Source organism: Mastomys coucha, unplaced genomic scaffold (genome assembly GCF_008632895.1).
Source record: "Mastomys coucha isolate ucsf_1 unplaced genomic scaffold, UCSF_Mcou_1 pScaffold1, whole genome shotgun sequence".
Classification (NCBI taxonomy): Eukaryota; Metazoa; Chordata; class Mammalia; order Rodentia; family Muridae; genus Mastomys; species Mastomys coucha.
In genome coordinates, this window is record NW_022196891.1 from 85,977,560 (window position 1) to 85,992,206 (window position 14,647).

Below are 14,647 nucleotides of genomic sequence, written 5' to 3' on the forward strand. Positions count from 1 at the left end.
GGGAGGGGAGGATATGATGCCCTCTTCTGGCCCCTGTGGGTACTGCACACAAAATGCAAATTCCACACAGGCATTCACATTAAATAAATAAACAAACAAATAAGTAAGTAAATTTCTTCAAGAGAGAGGTTACCATTTATCCTAAAGTCTAATTCATTCATTTAATCGTCTGATGAATGATTGAACTTCTACTCTGTGCTAAAAGCTAGACACAGGAGCCTCGGTGCTAAAAGCTAGACACAGGAGCCTCGTTGACAAAAATAACAAGACTCCAACCTTTTGAAAGTTCTACTATCAAGAGAGAGCAGGGCTCTGTGGGGCAGCATAGGACTTCTGGGAAACTTCTCTTCTCGCTTGCATTATTGCTGCAGCCTTGGGATGAACCTTCTGCCTGATCCTGACCTCCAGTCTCAAGATTTAATCCATCATTCACTGGGCAGCCATGCTTAATACATTCGAGTTCTTCTATTGATGTTTGTATATAGCCCCCAAATCTCCCGCACAGATTGTGAAATCTAATGGCCACTCGGGTTACCCCCAGGGGCTTCCGTAGGCCCAGACTTAGGGACATGAAGAATGGTGTCACCATAAACTGAAAGAAGAAACTTAGGATGCCTAGAGTTTGTCCACTGAGGGTGAGGAAGAGGGAGGCAAGCATAGTTCGTTCTGACTGCGATCTCCTGTTGAGATTGGAGTCACTCTAGGCCTGGGAAATGGCCTAGATAAGAAAGAGTGTGCAAGCATCAGGACCTAAATATGATCCCAAGACTCAACATTAAAAACATAAAAAAAAAATAAATAAATAAGAACAGGTATGGAATATACACTTGTAATTTAAGTCCTGTGTTGCAGAGACAAATGGATCCCAGGGCCTCGCAAGTCAGCCAACCTAGCTTACTGAATGGGTCCTAGGTCAGTGAGAGCGCCTGTTTCAAAAACAAAAGATGGTCTATGCCAGGAACAGCATGGAAGGGTGTCCTCTGGCCTCTACATGCATTCATGAATCACACACACACATGTGCACATGCTGCTCAGTCTGGCTTGCTAGATTCTTCCCAGTCAAGCATATTTCTAAAAATATGACCATGGGGCAGCAGGGTGAAAATCTTGCCAGTGCCCTGTTCGTACCCGCTGTGCACACAATCCGGAGCACCTCAGGGTTAATCAGCACTTCCTCCCTTTGGGGCTCACACCTCTACAAGCAAAGCCATCTTTTCTTCTGCAGACCTCGCCCCTCGAGTATCCTCGGGTGCTGCGGTGTTCACTCTGAGAGGTTGTCAATGGGTTTCCTTGTTTCTAGGTTAACAACAAACTTATTGATACAAAGCATGTAACTAACCGTAAATGTCCCATACTCCCCCATCGGTGAGATAATTCAGCCAGTCTGTATTACAGTCTCCATTCAAAGCTCATCTTCTTGCCTTTAAAAGTGTGTGTTTCTTCATGACTATATAAAACTTAACAGGCATTTAATTATAGGAATAGATTGTTCATAGATTTAAAAAAAAAAAGTACTTTCTTTAGGAAATGCTGGTGAAAAAAAATGACAGTTATTGGACCCAAATTTCCTAGGTATTTAGGGCCCATAAGTCTCACTGACAGAGTGGACTGGCCTAGCTCAATAATTAATGCCCTGGGAAATCTCCAGGTAGACAGTGATTTGGATATTTTATGGGCTATTATGTCAAAGATCCATGTCAGACAAGATGCTTACACAATGGTCTCCAGAAAAATTATTGTCACAAGCAAACTGGAGTTGCTTTTTTTTTTCTTAATGCACTTTAAGTAAACCTAGGGAGGATGTGACGCTGTCCTTAATTGCCACATGTTTTAAGTGACAGGTGCCTTCATTTTTGTTTACCATTAGAGTGTATCTTGACTTCGACCATTATGAATATTTAAACAGCTCTTGCCTTTGGAGTGCGCACTGTAGTGTTTTCCAACCTGTGTTCTGAGCAGCATCAGTGCTACCCCAAGCCATCCCTTACCTTTCAGAGATAACCTGTGTGTGGGCATCGTTCTGAGGGGATGGAGGCATTGATGGCCATTCATGAGGCAATGATGCATCTTCCTTTCTTCTCTTTCTCTCCCGCTTCACAGGGATCCTGCTTCCCAAAATCCCTGTGGAGTACAGCATCTTACTCAGTGGTGGGAGTGTGACGCTCTTAGCCTTCTCTGTCGGACGCCGGCAATCTGCACACCTGAAGAACCTGGCTCCGTTCACTCAGTATGAAATACGGATACAGGCCTGCCAAAATGGTGACTATCTTTTAGAAACTTGACCTGGGTTTGTGTGAAAAGTATCTCAAAACATTTTTTTTCTTAGAAAAAAAAACAGAGTAATGATTAATTTCTGACTTGTGGTAGAATGATTGCCCAGAAAAAAATCAGAGCCTGGCATTCACTGAAGCATCCGACATCCCTACACTTTGCATGAATATTTAAATACATAAAAAATACATTAAAAAGCCGCATTAAAATGGTAGCTTTGTAAAGCCTTGTTTTATAAGGCATTTTAAAAGAAAAACACATAGCTCACAGAGAGGCCATTAGGAACATAAAACAAAATGGGCTCTAGAATAAATTTCATAGAAAATGTATTAAACTTGATTTTATTTAAACATTTTCAGGAGGGAGAAGGGGAAAGTTATTTAAGAGCTGATTTGCAAGCCAAGCTTGGTTGTGCATGACTTTAATCCCAGCATTCAGGAGGCAGAGGCAGGCAGATCTCTGAGATTGGAGCCAGCCTGATCTACAGAAGGAGTTCTAGGATAGCCAGGGACTATCTTTAAAAAGCAAACAATAAAAAAAAAAATAGTTGAATCGTACACAAACGAATATGTATTTGATGGTGTTTCCTTGGAGCCAATGCCTAGGGTCTGAAGTCTGTACTTTAGCCTGTGGCCCGATGAAAGCATTGCTATCTTAGGCAGAGCATGGGCCACCGCTTCTTCCCCACCATGGAGAACTGAAAAGACATAAACTGATTCTCTGAAGAGGAAAACGTGGAATCCAGAGAGAACATCACATGTTACTTCCATGTGGGAAAAACAAACATACAAGGCCAGGCGCTGTAGTTCATGTCTTTAATCCCAACACTTAGAGGCTGAAGCAGGCAGATCTTTGCAAGTTGAAGGCCAACCTGGTCTACCCAGCAAGCTACAGGATAGCCAGGGCTACGTAGATTCTGTCACAAACAAACAAACAGATATATAAAATAAGACCATATTGTATATAATAGTGTAGTGCAGCCTATATATGAGAAGTAATGCCTGGTTGCAAAATGAGATGCAATTCACACAGAGGTAGCATCTTGCTTCGCCTACCGGTCTGTGGACTTCTACATCCCTTGTCTTGTTACCCAAGACTTGGCTTAAGTTTCAGAGCTGGTCTTGATGGTTCCTATCATGTGTTGACATTATCCTACAAACCAGGCCCTGGTTTGTTTGAAGGGTTTGCTCTCCCTGCTCCAGCCTTTTACTCAGCAATATGGAAATAGCTTCTATGAGAAGCTCTCTTGACTTAAGGACGCAATCACCACATCCTGGAGCTATGCTATGGATGCCCGATAGACTTGGCATTACTGGTTCAAATCTGTGCCTCTGAGCAACAGAGGTTAGTTTAAAGTATTAAGTACGATTGAGTGTACTATTTGTGCAGGTCATTTACACACTCGTGAAATTCAAATGGTATCACTTTTTAACTAGAATAACTGCAGTAGAAATGGAAGCCAGGTCAACCAAGTCTGTGTTTCTTTTTTTGTTGTTGTTTTTGTTTTTGTTTTTGTTTTTGTTTTTGTTTGCCTACCTCAGTATAAGCAGATCATTACTGAATGAACCATTTAAACTTGATTTTGTATTTTAATGTTCAAATTCCATGGGCACCCATAGGACCAAACTAAAACATGTATGCAATGTATCCAGACATATTATTTTCATGGCACTGTTACTCTTCTACACACCTGTGTGACACTTTGCCTGGGTTGCTTTTGCAGCGGGCTGTGGAGTTAGCCCTGGGACAAATGTCAGAACACTTGAAGCAGCACCAGTGGGTCTAATGCCCCCTCTTCTGAAGGCTCTGGGGTCATCTTGTGTAGAGGTTAGGTGGATGCCACCTACGAGACCCAATGGAATCATCACCAGCTATGCCATTCACAGGTGAGAGATTTGCAGTTGGGAATGTGTGCTATTTGAGGGCTGCAGAATCAAGGGCGTGGCAGAATCACCTGCACGCTCCACAGGGAGCAGAAGAGCATTCGTGTTCTATGGAGCACATGTGGGTAGAGACTGTGTTGGAAGCTGTGACCTCCGACACGCTGCCCAAAGACCAAGGCCCACAGTTACTGTGTGACCTTCCCTTGGTGACTGCTTGACAGTCGAGACTCTAGAGCCCTTGGCTTTTGCTTTGTTTTGTTTTGTTTCATCTCCATGACTCCTACCCTACGTGCTGCCATCTTTGTTTCTCCTCGTCTTGTCCATTTTTCTTTGCTTCTTTGTGTTTGTACAATTCTAGGGGCCAAAACCAGGCCTCACACATGATAAGCAAGTGTTCCACCTCTGAACCACATCCCAGCCCTTCCCTTCAGCTTTAAGCCTCTTTTCTTGGATGGCTAATGGTATTTTTCTCCTCACCATGTGCAGAATTTATTGTAAGGATCTCCCTAATGTAAGAGAAGTGAAAGCAGAAAGAGAGGAGATGGGAAAGGCAGGAAGGATGTGGCGGAGGAAGGGTGAGGAGGGATGAAGATGAGGAAGGGCGAGAATGGAGGGAGAGAGAAGGAAGGGGAAGAGAGGGGAGGAGGAAGGGAAGGGGAGCACAAGAGATAAAGGACGGGAGGGAGGAGAAGGGAGGGGAGAAGAGAAGAAAGTGGGAGGGGAGAAGAGAAGAGAAGAGAAGAGAGGAGAGGAGAGGAGAGGAGAGGAGAGGAGAGGAGAAGAGAAGAGAAGAGAAGAGAAGAGAAGAGAAGAGAAGAGAAGAGAAGAGAAGAGAAGAGAAGAGAAGAGAGAAGAGAAGAGAAGAGGGGAGAGGTAAGGGGAGGAGAGAGGAGGAGAAGAGAGGAGAGGAGAAAAATAAGAGAAGAGAGAAGAGACATATAGAAGAAAGCTGAAAGTAAAAGATGAATCAGAGGCAAAGACCCCTGTGCACTGGACCCCTGTAGCAGAAGGCATGGACAGGTGTGGCTGGCAGGCAATGTTGCACATGAAGCCCCACTCCAAAAGCCATGTCTACAAAAGTCACAAAAGTGCATCCTGCCCCCCCATACCCCCCAAACATCCCACCCTCTACTTTTACACCCTCTGGTAGTCTCCCTGGCACTTTCCACGGCTCTTTGTTGGGTCCATGTACCCTGGAGCTTTGGTGGTAGTTGCCATAGGCATTAGACCCTTTAATTCCGACCCTTCTTCAGCGATCAGCTAAGGGTTTGTAGGCAAAACAAGCGGGAAGGGAGAAACTGTGGTTGCATTTCTGGCTACATAAATTTAGGCATTGCCTAAAATGAGCAAGCCCAACTTCTCAGCAAACAGTAATTTGAAAAATTATGTTTCTGATTCACATACACGTGGACATGTAAAACCAGCTGATGCAAGTGTGCACTTTATATTAAGCACTTTAGTGTAGAATCACAGATATCCGGCCTCCAGAAATCATCTCCTTCCAATTACTTAATGCTAATTGCATGGGAAAGGTACATCAAAATCCTGTTCTGAATGAAGGGAAATAGGCCACTGTCAGAGAGCTGGGCAAGGCTCCAGTCCGTTGGTTTTGTAAACAAAGCTCATGATTACAGTGAGCACTGGAACCATGGCAGCTACCGCAAAGGAAAACAGGAACCAGAATGCAGAGAGGCCGCTTCAGTGAAAAATACTGTAAATTGAATTTGACAGCATTTGATGGCATTTGATTATTCTAGTCACAGGCAAACAATGATATAAAGAGTAATATGAAACAGAATGTGTTACTGCCTAGCCGACTCCAACGCAATAAACCTTCCCCCAGCGTGACACAATCACTTCACCATCATAATTGTGGCCTGTTTGATACCTCCGAGTACAGCAGAAGGGCGCTGACTGACATAGATACATTTTGTTTTTTATTTAAAGTGAAATGAAAATGGTGCACCGGGGCCCCAGATACAATCGTTATATTCACCTGCCAAGGCATGAATCACTTGGCAGTTATTCCAGCTGAAGTTTAAATGTGCTTAGACAACAACAATATCAAATTTTTCTTAGATAGCTGCAGAAAAAAAAATCAGAAATTTGTAAGGACAGAAATAGCATGTAAGACGCACAGTTCTTTTTCATCCTGCGACAACGATGCAGGGCCCCTTGCACGGCTCCAGCTCGAGCTTGCCGTGCTTCTGAGGAGCTTAGTGCAATTCCTACTCCATCACTGGCCTGCTCTCTTCTGTCATCAAAGGAAACATTCAGCTGAAACCAGAGGCAAGGCTTGGCCTATGCAGATATTCTCATCAAATCGCAGGAAGCTAACATGCCCGGTTTCATTTTTAAAATACTCGTGGTAATTCTCACTGATTACTGAATTACTTCCCCCCCCCCCCATCCTCCGTAATTCTCTTCTGTTGTTTTAACGTTGCATCTACACACCATACTGTTAAAAATAGAAAGTGCCCCAGGGACTAAGCCACCAACCAAGGAGTGAGTACACATGGTGGGACTGATTGCTCTGGCAGCATGTGTATAGTAGAGGATGGCCAAGTCGGTCATCAATGGGAGGAGAGGTCCTTGGCCCTGTGAAGGTTCTATGCCCCAGTGTAGGGGAATGCCAGGGCCAATAAGTGGGAGAGGGTGGGGTGGTGAGCAGGGGGAGGGGGAGGGAACAGGGGTTTGTTATTGTTGTTTTTTGTTTTTTGTTTTGGGGTTTTTTTTTGGAGGGGAAACTGGGAAATATGACATGTAAATAAAGAAAATATCTAATAAAAAAATAGAAAGTGCCTGTTCTCATAAGGAGGTAAGAAGTTTATGATCTCAAGAACAAAACAGAATGGTCCATGTGTCACATTTTGTATTGCTGGGACTCAGAGGAGGGCTTCAGCTCTGCTCATGGTTACGTGGGTGGGGAAGGCATGGCACTGTTCCAGTAGACAGAGTGGCTTCTGTCCACAGCAGTGGAACACGAGTTGGCTTCTTCATGTCTCATCAGACCAAAAGCAAAAGCTGAGCCCACCCACAGCTCCCATCTCAGCTCTTAAGCCCATATCTCTGCTAGCTCTCACACACACACTCACACACACTCACACTCACACACACACACTCACACACAAACACTCACACACACACTCACACTCACACACACCACATACACACCTACAAACACTCACACACACTCACACACTCTCTCACACTCACACTCACACACACTCACACACTCACACACTCTCACACTCACACACACTCTCACACACCACATACACACTCACACACACACACTCACACTCACACATTCACACACACTGACTCACACTCACACACACACTCACACACATACACTCACACACACACTCACACATATACACTCACACACACACTCACACACTCTCACTCACACTCACACACTCTCACACACTCACACACACTCACTCACTCTCACACGCTCACACATACTCACACACACTCACACACTCACACACACTCACTCACACTCACACACACTCACACACAAGTTCATATCCCAAAGGTTCCACAACCTCTCAGAACAGCACCACCAACTGGAGACCAAGTGTTCCAACACCAGGGTCTGTGAGGAGCATTCTAGACTTAAGTCACCAGAACCCATTAATGACAGACTCTTGATGTGAATGTCCCAGCTTAAATTTCCAGTTACGGAGGCTGCCTGGTTGACTCCATGCAAGTCGTAATCAAAGTTTTCTGTAAGGGTTTTCATAGACAGTGGGTAAGTTTATAGTAGTGTTTTATAGCTTATTTATTATTGAGAATTAGGCAAGGCCAGCTTCAATGTTCACATCTTCCTCAAAGAGAGGCTGGTTAATATAAGGATTCTTCAGTCTAACCACTTCATCAGGTCCACAGCCTTAGAAATGGTCAGATCCTCCAACTACAAAATCCACCCAAGATGTTTTCTTAGGAACTGACAAAACACTCAGTAAAATTATCTCCACCCACTAGGAGCTTCCATGTAAATAGAGATGAAATTACACAGTGCTTATAGTCTCACGAACCTTCCCTTTTAAATGAATAATGATATTTGAACTATCTATGTGCATTAGAAGTCAAAAGTGCGTACAAAGACACCTTAACACTGTGAAAAAGGAAAGAAAAAACAAAGGTGAAACTTCCTTTGGGAATTAAGAAAGACTTTAGGTTGGTGTTTCCAAGCCGGAAACAGAAGTGGTTTTATAGAATGGATGGATAAACTGACTGAGTTAACTGGGGAAAGATGGCCATTAAATCAAAGACAAAGAAACATTGATGAAATCTAATTTATGTTGTATGAAAAGGCAGATATGGGCATTGAGTTAGATGATAAATAGCTTAGATCTATACATATATGTCTATCCATACCAAGGGACACACAGCTCTTTAAACTTTAATTCTTATTACTAATGATCTTATTACATAGTACAAGATAAACAAAAGGTGCGATGGATAACAGAATGTGAGCCGTGAAAATACGCGTCGGAAATTCTAGAGGTGAATTACTTACTTTTCGCTGCTGTGACAAAACACCAGAACCAAGAAGGGGTTTATGGACAAATGGGTTTCCTTGGGCTCATGTTCAGAGGGGGGAGGGGTCCATACTGTTGGGGGATGGGTGGCAGCCAGAAGCCAGAGTGAGGAGAGGAGCTGAGAGATTATCTGTTTTACTGCTAAAGGAAGCAGAGGGAGACCTGAAAGTTGAGGAGACTCTAGACTCTCAAAGCCTGCCTCCTTCCTCAAGGCTGCTCCTACACAAGGCCCCACAACCTTCCCTCTGGGGGCCCCAGGTGTTCACATAGCTGAGCCCATGGGGATTGTTGGTCAGTTCGTTGTTCATTCACACCACCACAATAGAGTAACTATTTTTAAAGTACTTATGGAATATTTCAATATTGAGACTAGTCCTTCCAAAGTAAGACCTTGGTGACCACTGACATTTTAAAAGAAACGTGTTTAATAGGAAAGAGTATTTAACCACAGCAGTATGAAAGGTCGCATAACTCATCCCTATAACCTAACTAAGACATGTATTATCACTGTGAGTAGATGTGAGTACTGGTCATTTTAATATATTAACATTGATGCATTATGTTTTCTTTCATATTTAAAAAAATCATATTTCTCATACTTTTCTCCTGGAAGTTTCATGTTTATTGGTTCTTTATGCAGTAAATCTTTTTGTGATCATGTTAAAAGTAGCACATTGATTATTTCTTCCAATTCTTTTATGGCTCTTCCTATTTCTAAAACAAATTAGTTTTGTGAACAAGAGTAAGATAAAAACTCCAGTCTTCACTAGCATACTATGCAGTCTCCACAGTATTTTATGAATTACCAGTTTGGTATGCCACCTTCTCAAAGTTCATTATTTAGTCCATTTAAGGAACACACACACATATATACATACTTATAATTTATATAATATATAATGCAAATATGTATAAATACAATGTGTAATAAATAAATATAAATATGTGTGTGTAATATATGATTACACATATGTATAAATATATATACATACTTAATACACATATGTATATATATGCATGTGTACATACAGAGAGATGACCACACCTGGCAGTGGAGGCATTATAGGCGTCAATAAAATTAGAAAATTCCCCAACACCAAAGTCCATAGTTGAAGTACTTGTCATGTGTAGCTAGAGTGACAGTGCTCTCTGAACAGACTTAGGTCATGTGTATTTTGACTTCAGATGGACTCTTAGCAGACCAGGCTGAACAACTTAGGTGCTCAGGGTTTTGTGTGTGTGTGTGTGTGTGTGTGTGTGTGTGTGTGTGTGTGTGTGTGTGTGCATTAATACTGAACCAAGAGCAATATAAAGAAACAGCATGATTATAGAAAGAACATGGGATGGGTGACCATAGGATGTGGCTTTGCCACCTCCTGGCACTGCAGGCAGTGACTTGGCTGAGTTACCTATAAAGTTACGCAGAGTTGGGCCCAAGAATATAAAGGACATTGGCCTCTGCAAGTTTCACAGGGCGTAGTGAGACAACACCTGTGAACTACTGCGTTACATGCCAGGCCACAAAGTGCCAGAGCTGCAGGTTGTGGATACTGACTGCAGGTTGTGGATACTGACTGAAGAACAACGGGAGATTCTGGGTGACAAAAGAAGTAGGCGGGCTCTCGGGAAGGGTGCCTAACATGTCTGGTTTTTTCTTTAAGAAAAGTGGGTTTTTCTTGCCAGGCAGTGGTGGCGCATACCTTTAATCCCAGCACTTGGGAGGCAGAGGCAGGTGGATTTCTGAGTTCATGACCAGCCTGGTCTACAGAGTGAGTTCCAGGACAGCCAGGGCTACACAGAGAAACCCTGTCTCGAAAAACCAAAAAAGAAAAAAGAAAAAAAAGAAAAAGAAAAGTGGGTTTTTCTTTACATGTATAGGTTAGGGGAAGTGTTTAGATTATTAGACACTAAAATAATGAAGATGGTACTTATCACACATGACAGGCATGAAGTCTTCTCAATCCTACTAATGTTCGTTTATTATCATCTCGTTTTTTTATAGTCAGTGTGTTATATGGCATGGTAAAGGCGAAATCGTAACTCGACTGAGTCCAGATGCAATCTGCCATGCTCCATGATTGTCCTATCTCCCTCTTTCTGTAGACCTCAATACCAATCAAGGTGTAATCAAGGAGAGGGAGAGACAGAGAGAGAGAGAGAGAGAGAGAGAGAGAGAGAGAGAGAGAGAGAGAGAGAGAGAGAGACAGAGAGAGAGAGAGACAGAGATAGGAAGAGAGGAAGAGAGGAAGAGAGGAAGAGAGGGAGAGATAGGGAAATCAATTTATTTTAACCCTTTACCCAAGGGATTTGATGTTAGTAGCCATGCAGGATAAATGTGTTAATTAGGTAACTGAAGAAATAAGAAAATTCCAGGCTAGCTTGGGAGAAGCAGCTGCACAAAAGTAGGAAGCAACCTTAAGACCCGAGGAAACAAAGGAAGTGGATAGAATTATTAAAACAAAGAAATTCTGAGGTAGAGTGCTGAGCCACTGGGTCCCAGAACTCCTAGGAGGCTGTTTGTCTGTGCCTCTGGCTCCTTGGGGAGGAAACAGAAATACTTAGCTGTTTTCTCAAATGAAATTAACTTTATATCGGACACATCTCTCCTTCCCAAGTGGGAGATTCCTTGCTGGGAAGATGCTCGGAGTAACAACTACAAAAGGAAACAAGAAGAGAGTCAGCTCCTCTCGCACTTGAATGTCCTGATCCCACCTGGTACCCGCTGTGGACAGAAGCCAGCATCAAGTTCCTTGATAAAGCAGAAACGGAGATCTCGATCTCTATGCTATGTAATAAGTATGTTTAAAAGTTTTAAAGTTTTAAAGAAGGACTTTTTATACACAAAATAAGAACAAATGGTTGTAGAAAAATCTACATTTTCCAGATTCCTATTTATCTTCATTCTCCTAATAGTAGGAAATATTAAATCACCTGTTTTGGAAAAAGAGTTGCGCAAATACACTCTACGTAATGGATGGTCCATGTGGCTGTCCACTCAGAGGTGAGCATGCAATCTGTAAATGCACACTATTCTGGAGGAACAGGACCATTCCCAGGAGCTCTTGACACCAATAATTAGGAAAAGTAATGTGTTCTCCCAGCCTCTTCTCTCGGCATGCTCAGATACAAAGAGAGCCTGGTTTTAACACAACACATGGGATGCAGCACGTTGTTCAATACTATTAATGTACTGCATAGTCAATGTAAGAAATACTTTCCCGGGCTTCTTCCTTTCATTGTTTTGGTGAACACACTTGAAGCTACTGTCACATTGCATCTCTGGAATAGTTCAGATCCTTAATATTGCCCCTCAGTCAGCATTTTCTTTTAATGTCATTTTTATGTAAACCATGGCTACATCTCAATTTGGGAACTTATGAGATGTTTAACAGAAATTAATTGAATTGTCATAGCAAGTCTGAAGTAAGACAAAATAGAAAACGTAGTGCTCCCATAAAAGTCTGATGGGTTTGCTTGCAGTGTCCTATCCTGAGCAGATGCATTCTAGAATGCTAACCAGAGTCTTTGGCTATGAGCGAGTCATGGGATTCTCGTTAGAGCAGAACTACCATACTCCCAAAACTCGAGATGGGCAGCAGGTACAAGAGACAAATTTGGCATACTTAGATGGAATGCGTGCCCTGGTCCATAAGTGGAAGCAGGTCATAATGAAACCACAGGCCATCAAGGTGGACATACAATGCCTCTCTAGCTCATCATCGTTCATCCTTAGACCACAGTGATTGGGCCTTTGGAGAAACATCAGCTTCCCAGCACGAGAGATTTTCCATGTCCTGCTTCTATTTTGTGAGAGGTACTGTCATTTGCTTTGTCTTAATCACCCTCTGAGTTTTGATGGGCCTGGTTAATCTGATATGGCAGCATGTGTGTTCCCCAGCGTCTGAAGAGGGTGTTAATTAAAGACTTCTAACAGCCTGGAAAATATTGATTTATTCAACACTCTTCTCCACTAGAGACTGAGCTGGAAGAGGAGAGCCCTGCTTTTCCTTACACTCTTCATTAGCCTAGCTCTCTAATCCAATAAAATATAAGAATTGGTAAAGATGGGGCCAAAAGGCAGACAAAAATCTTGAGGTTATGTACCTTTTAGACACTCGTTTGAAAAGTAGATGTTTGAGCCCTTCTTGGATACTGGGAGCATGGAGATGTAACAGGCCCAGCTCCTTTCCTGTCAAGTGTATGTTGTGATTTTACACCAGGATGAGCAAAAATCTGTTCCCAACTCAACATCAGATATGTTAAGGCCATCTTAAATGACAATTTTTCTCTTGCCTCGGTGTTTAGCGGTTTATATAGTCAATATCAAAAGAGCTGAGTTTTTGTTAGCAACAAAATCTCGACTGTAAGATGACAGAGTAACCTTATACTCTGGGAGTTAGAAGAATATTTTGAGAATATTCCAGACTGCAATAAGTTTTAAGAGACATCAAAATCATCCTTTGTCCTTTAAAACTCTCTAATTCAAACTCCTGGATCCTGTACTTATCATGTTGTTTTCATTTGCATACAGTTCTGTTTCATGTTCTCAACTCCTCTCCTTTGGGTATAGCTGGCTCATCTCTGAATCCCTGCTCCTGAGTCAAAGAGGCTGTGTATATGTGGTTCTTGCTGTATGACCACAATTGTATTAAGAAGTAATAATAATGAGCATGGTTCCTGCTTTGATGGGGGTGTGGTTTAATTAAGATTAATTTTAATGGAGAGAAAATAAATGGCAGATAAGAAATGCGTAGAGATACTGTTCAACCACCCTGAAGGCAAATGCAAGGTATATCACACTAGGTAAATCTCAGGAATAAGTGTGGGTCCTCTGGCCATGTCTGTCCCACAGTGGGCCAGCTGAAGGTATTTGGGTGTAGTGAACCCCAGCACCCCACAGCAGCAGAAGGGTCAGCCTTGTTGTGCTTGGCAGTCACCAAAGCCACATCAGTTATCAATGAGTCATATGGAGCATTCGTTAGCCAGAAAGTCATGTAGAACCTAGCACAATCTACCTACCACAGGCTTAGGATTCCCCAGACGCCAGCCACCGTGTGTCCAGTTCTGTGGGGTGTTTTTGTCCAAGGATAGGACCTGAATAAGACTGTTTATGCACTCACCCGTGATCTGCTCCTCACTTGGAGGAAAAAAAAGCATAAAACAGTTCCCGTGCACTAGAAAAAAAAACACATGAGTTATAACCTGGTGTGGATTTACTGAACTATTCCCCATGATGGACACATGGTCCTCCCGGCTCGGTTAACCACATCTCACGGGCATGCCCAGACATTTGTCTCCCAGGTGACTCCAGATCTTGCCACCTTGACAATATTAACACAGACATAGAAAATATGGAGAAACATTTTACAAAAACGTAACACATGCTTCAGGTTATAATTTTTTCAAATAGTGCATTTGGTTCCTTGCATTGCACGCATTTTTCAAGAGAAGATCATGCGACAAAATGTGATCACGAGTTACTTTTTTCAAAGCCTAAAAAAAAAAATGTAACTTAAGGAACAGTGGGAGGGTGCAGTCCCTCAGGAGGGGAAGGCACGGCAGCAGGAGTGTCTCCTTACATCCATGGTCAAGCCAAGAGGTGTAGACACTGGTGCTCAGTTTGCTTTTCGCCTTTTTATTCAGTACAGGAGCCCAGCCCATGAGAAGATGCTGCCCACAGGGTGGGCCTTCACAGTTCAGCTGGCCCAATCTAGACATTTCCTTGGTGGGCTTGCCCGGAGATTTGTCTCCTAGGCAATGGTAGAACTTGTCACATTGACAATATTAATCACAGTACTGTATTGTCTAATTTTTTATATCTTTTATATTTACATGTTTCTTATGACTTATCTCTCTTTCTCCCTCTCTCTCTCCCTCTCTCCCTCTCCCTCTCCCTCTCTCTCTCCCTCTCTCCCTCTCTCTCTCTCCCTCCCTCCCTCT

The 14,647-nt window shown here is 42.7% G+C and overlaps 1 protein-coding gene across 1 annotated transcript in view; it reads left to right on the plus strand.

The window, feature by feature from the left end:
- Positions 1 to 14,647, plus strand: part of Ush2a (usherin) — a 689,504-nt gene that overhangs the window by 581,261 nt on the left and 93,596 nt on the right. The window contains 2 exon segments of the mRNA XM_031338301.1: positions 2,101 to 2,259; positions 3,995 to 4,157. Coding sequence (XP_031194161.1) covers positions 2,101 to 2,259; positions 3,995 to 4,157 — 322 coding nt within the window.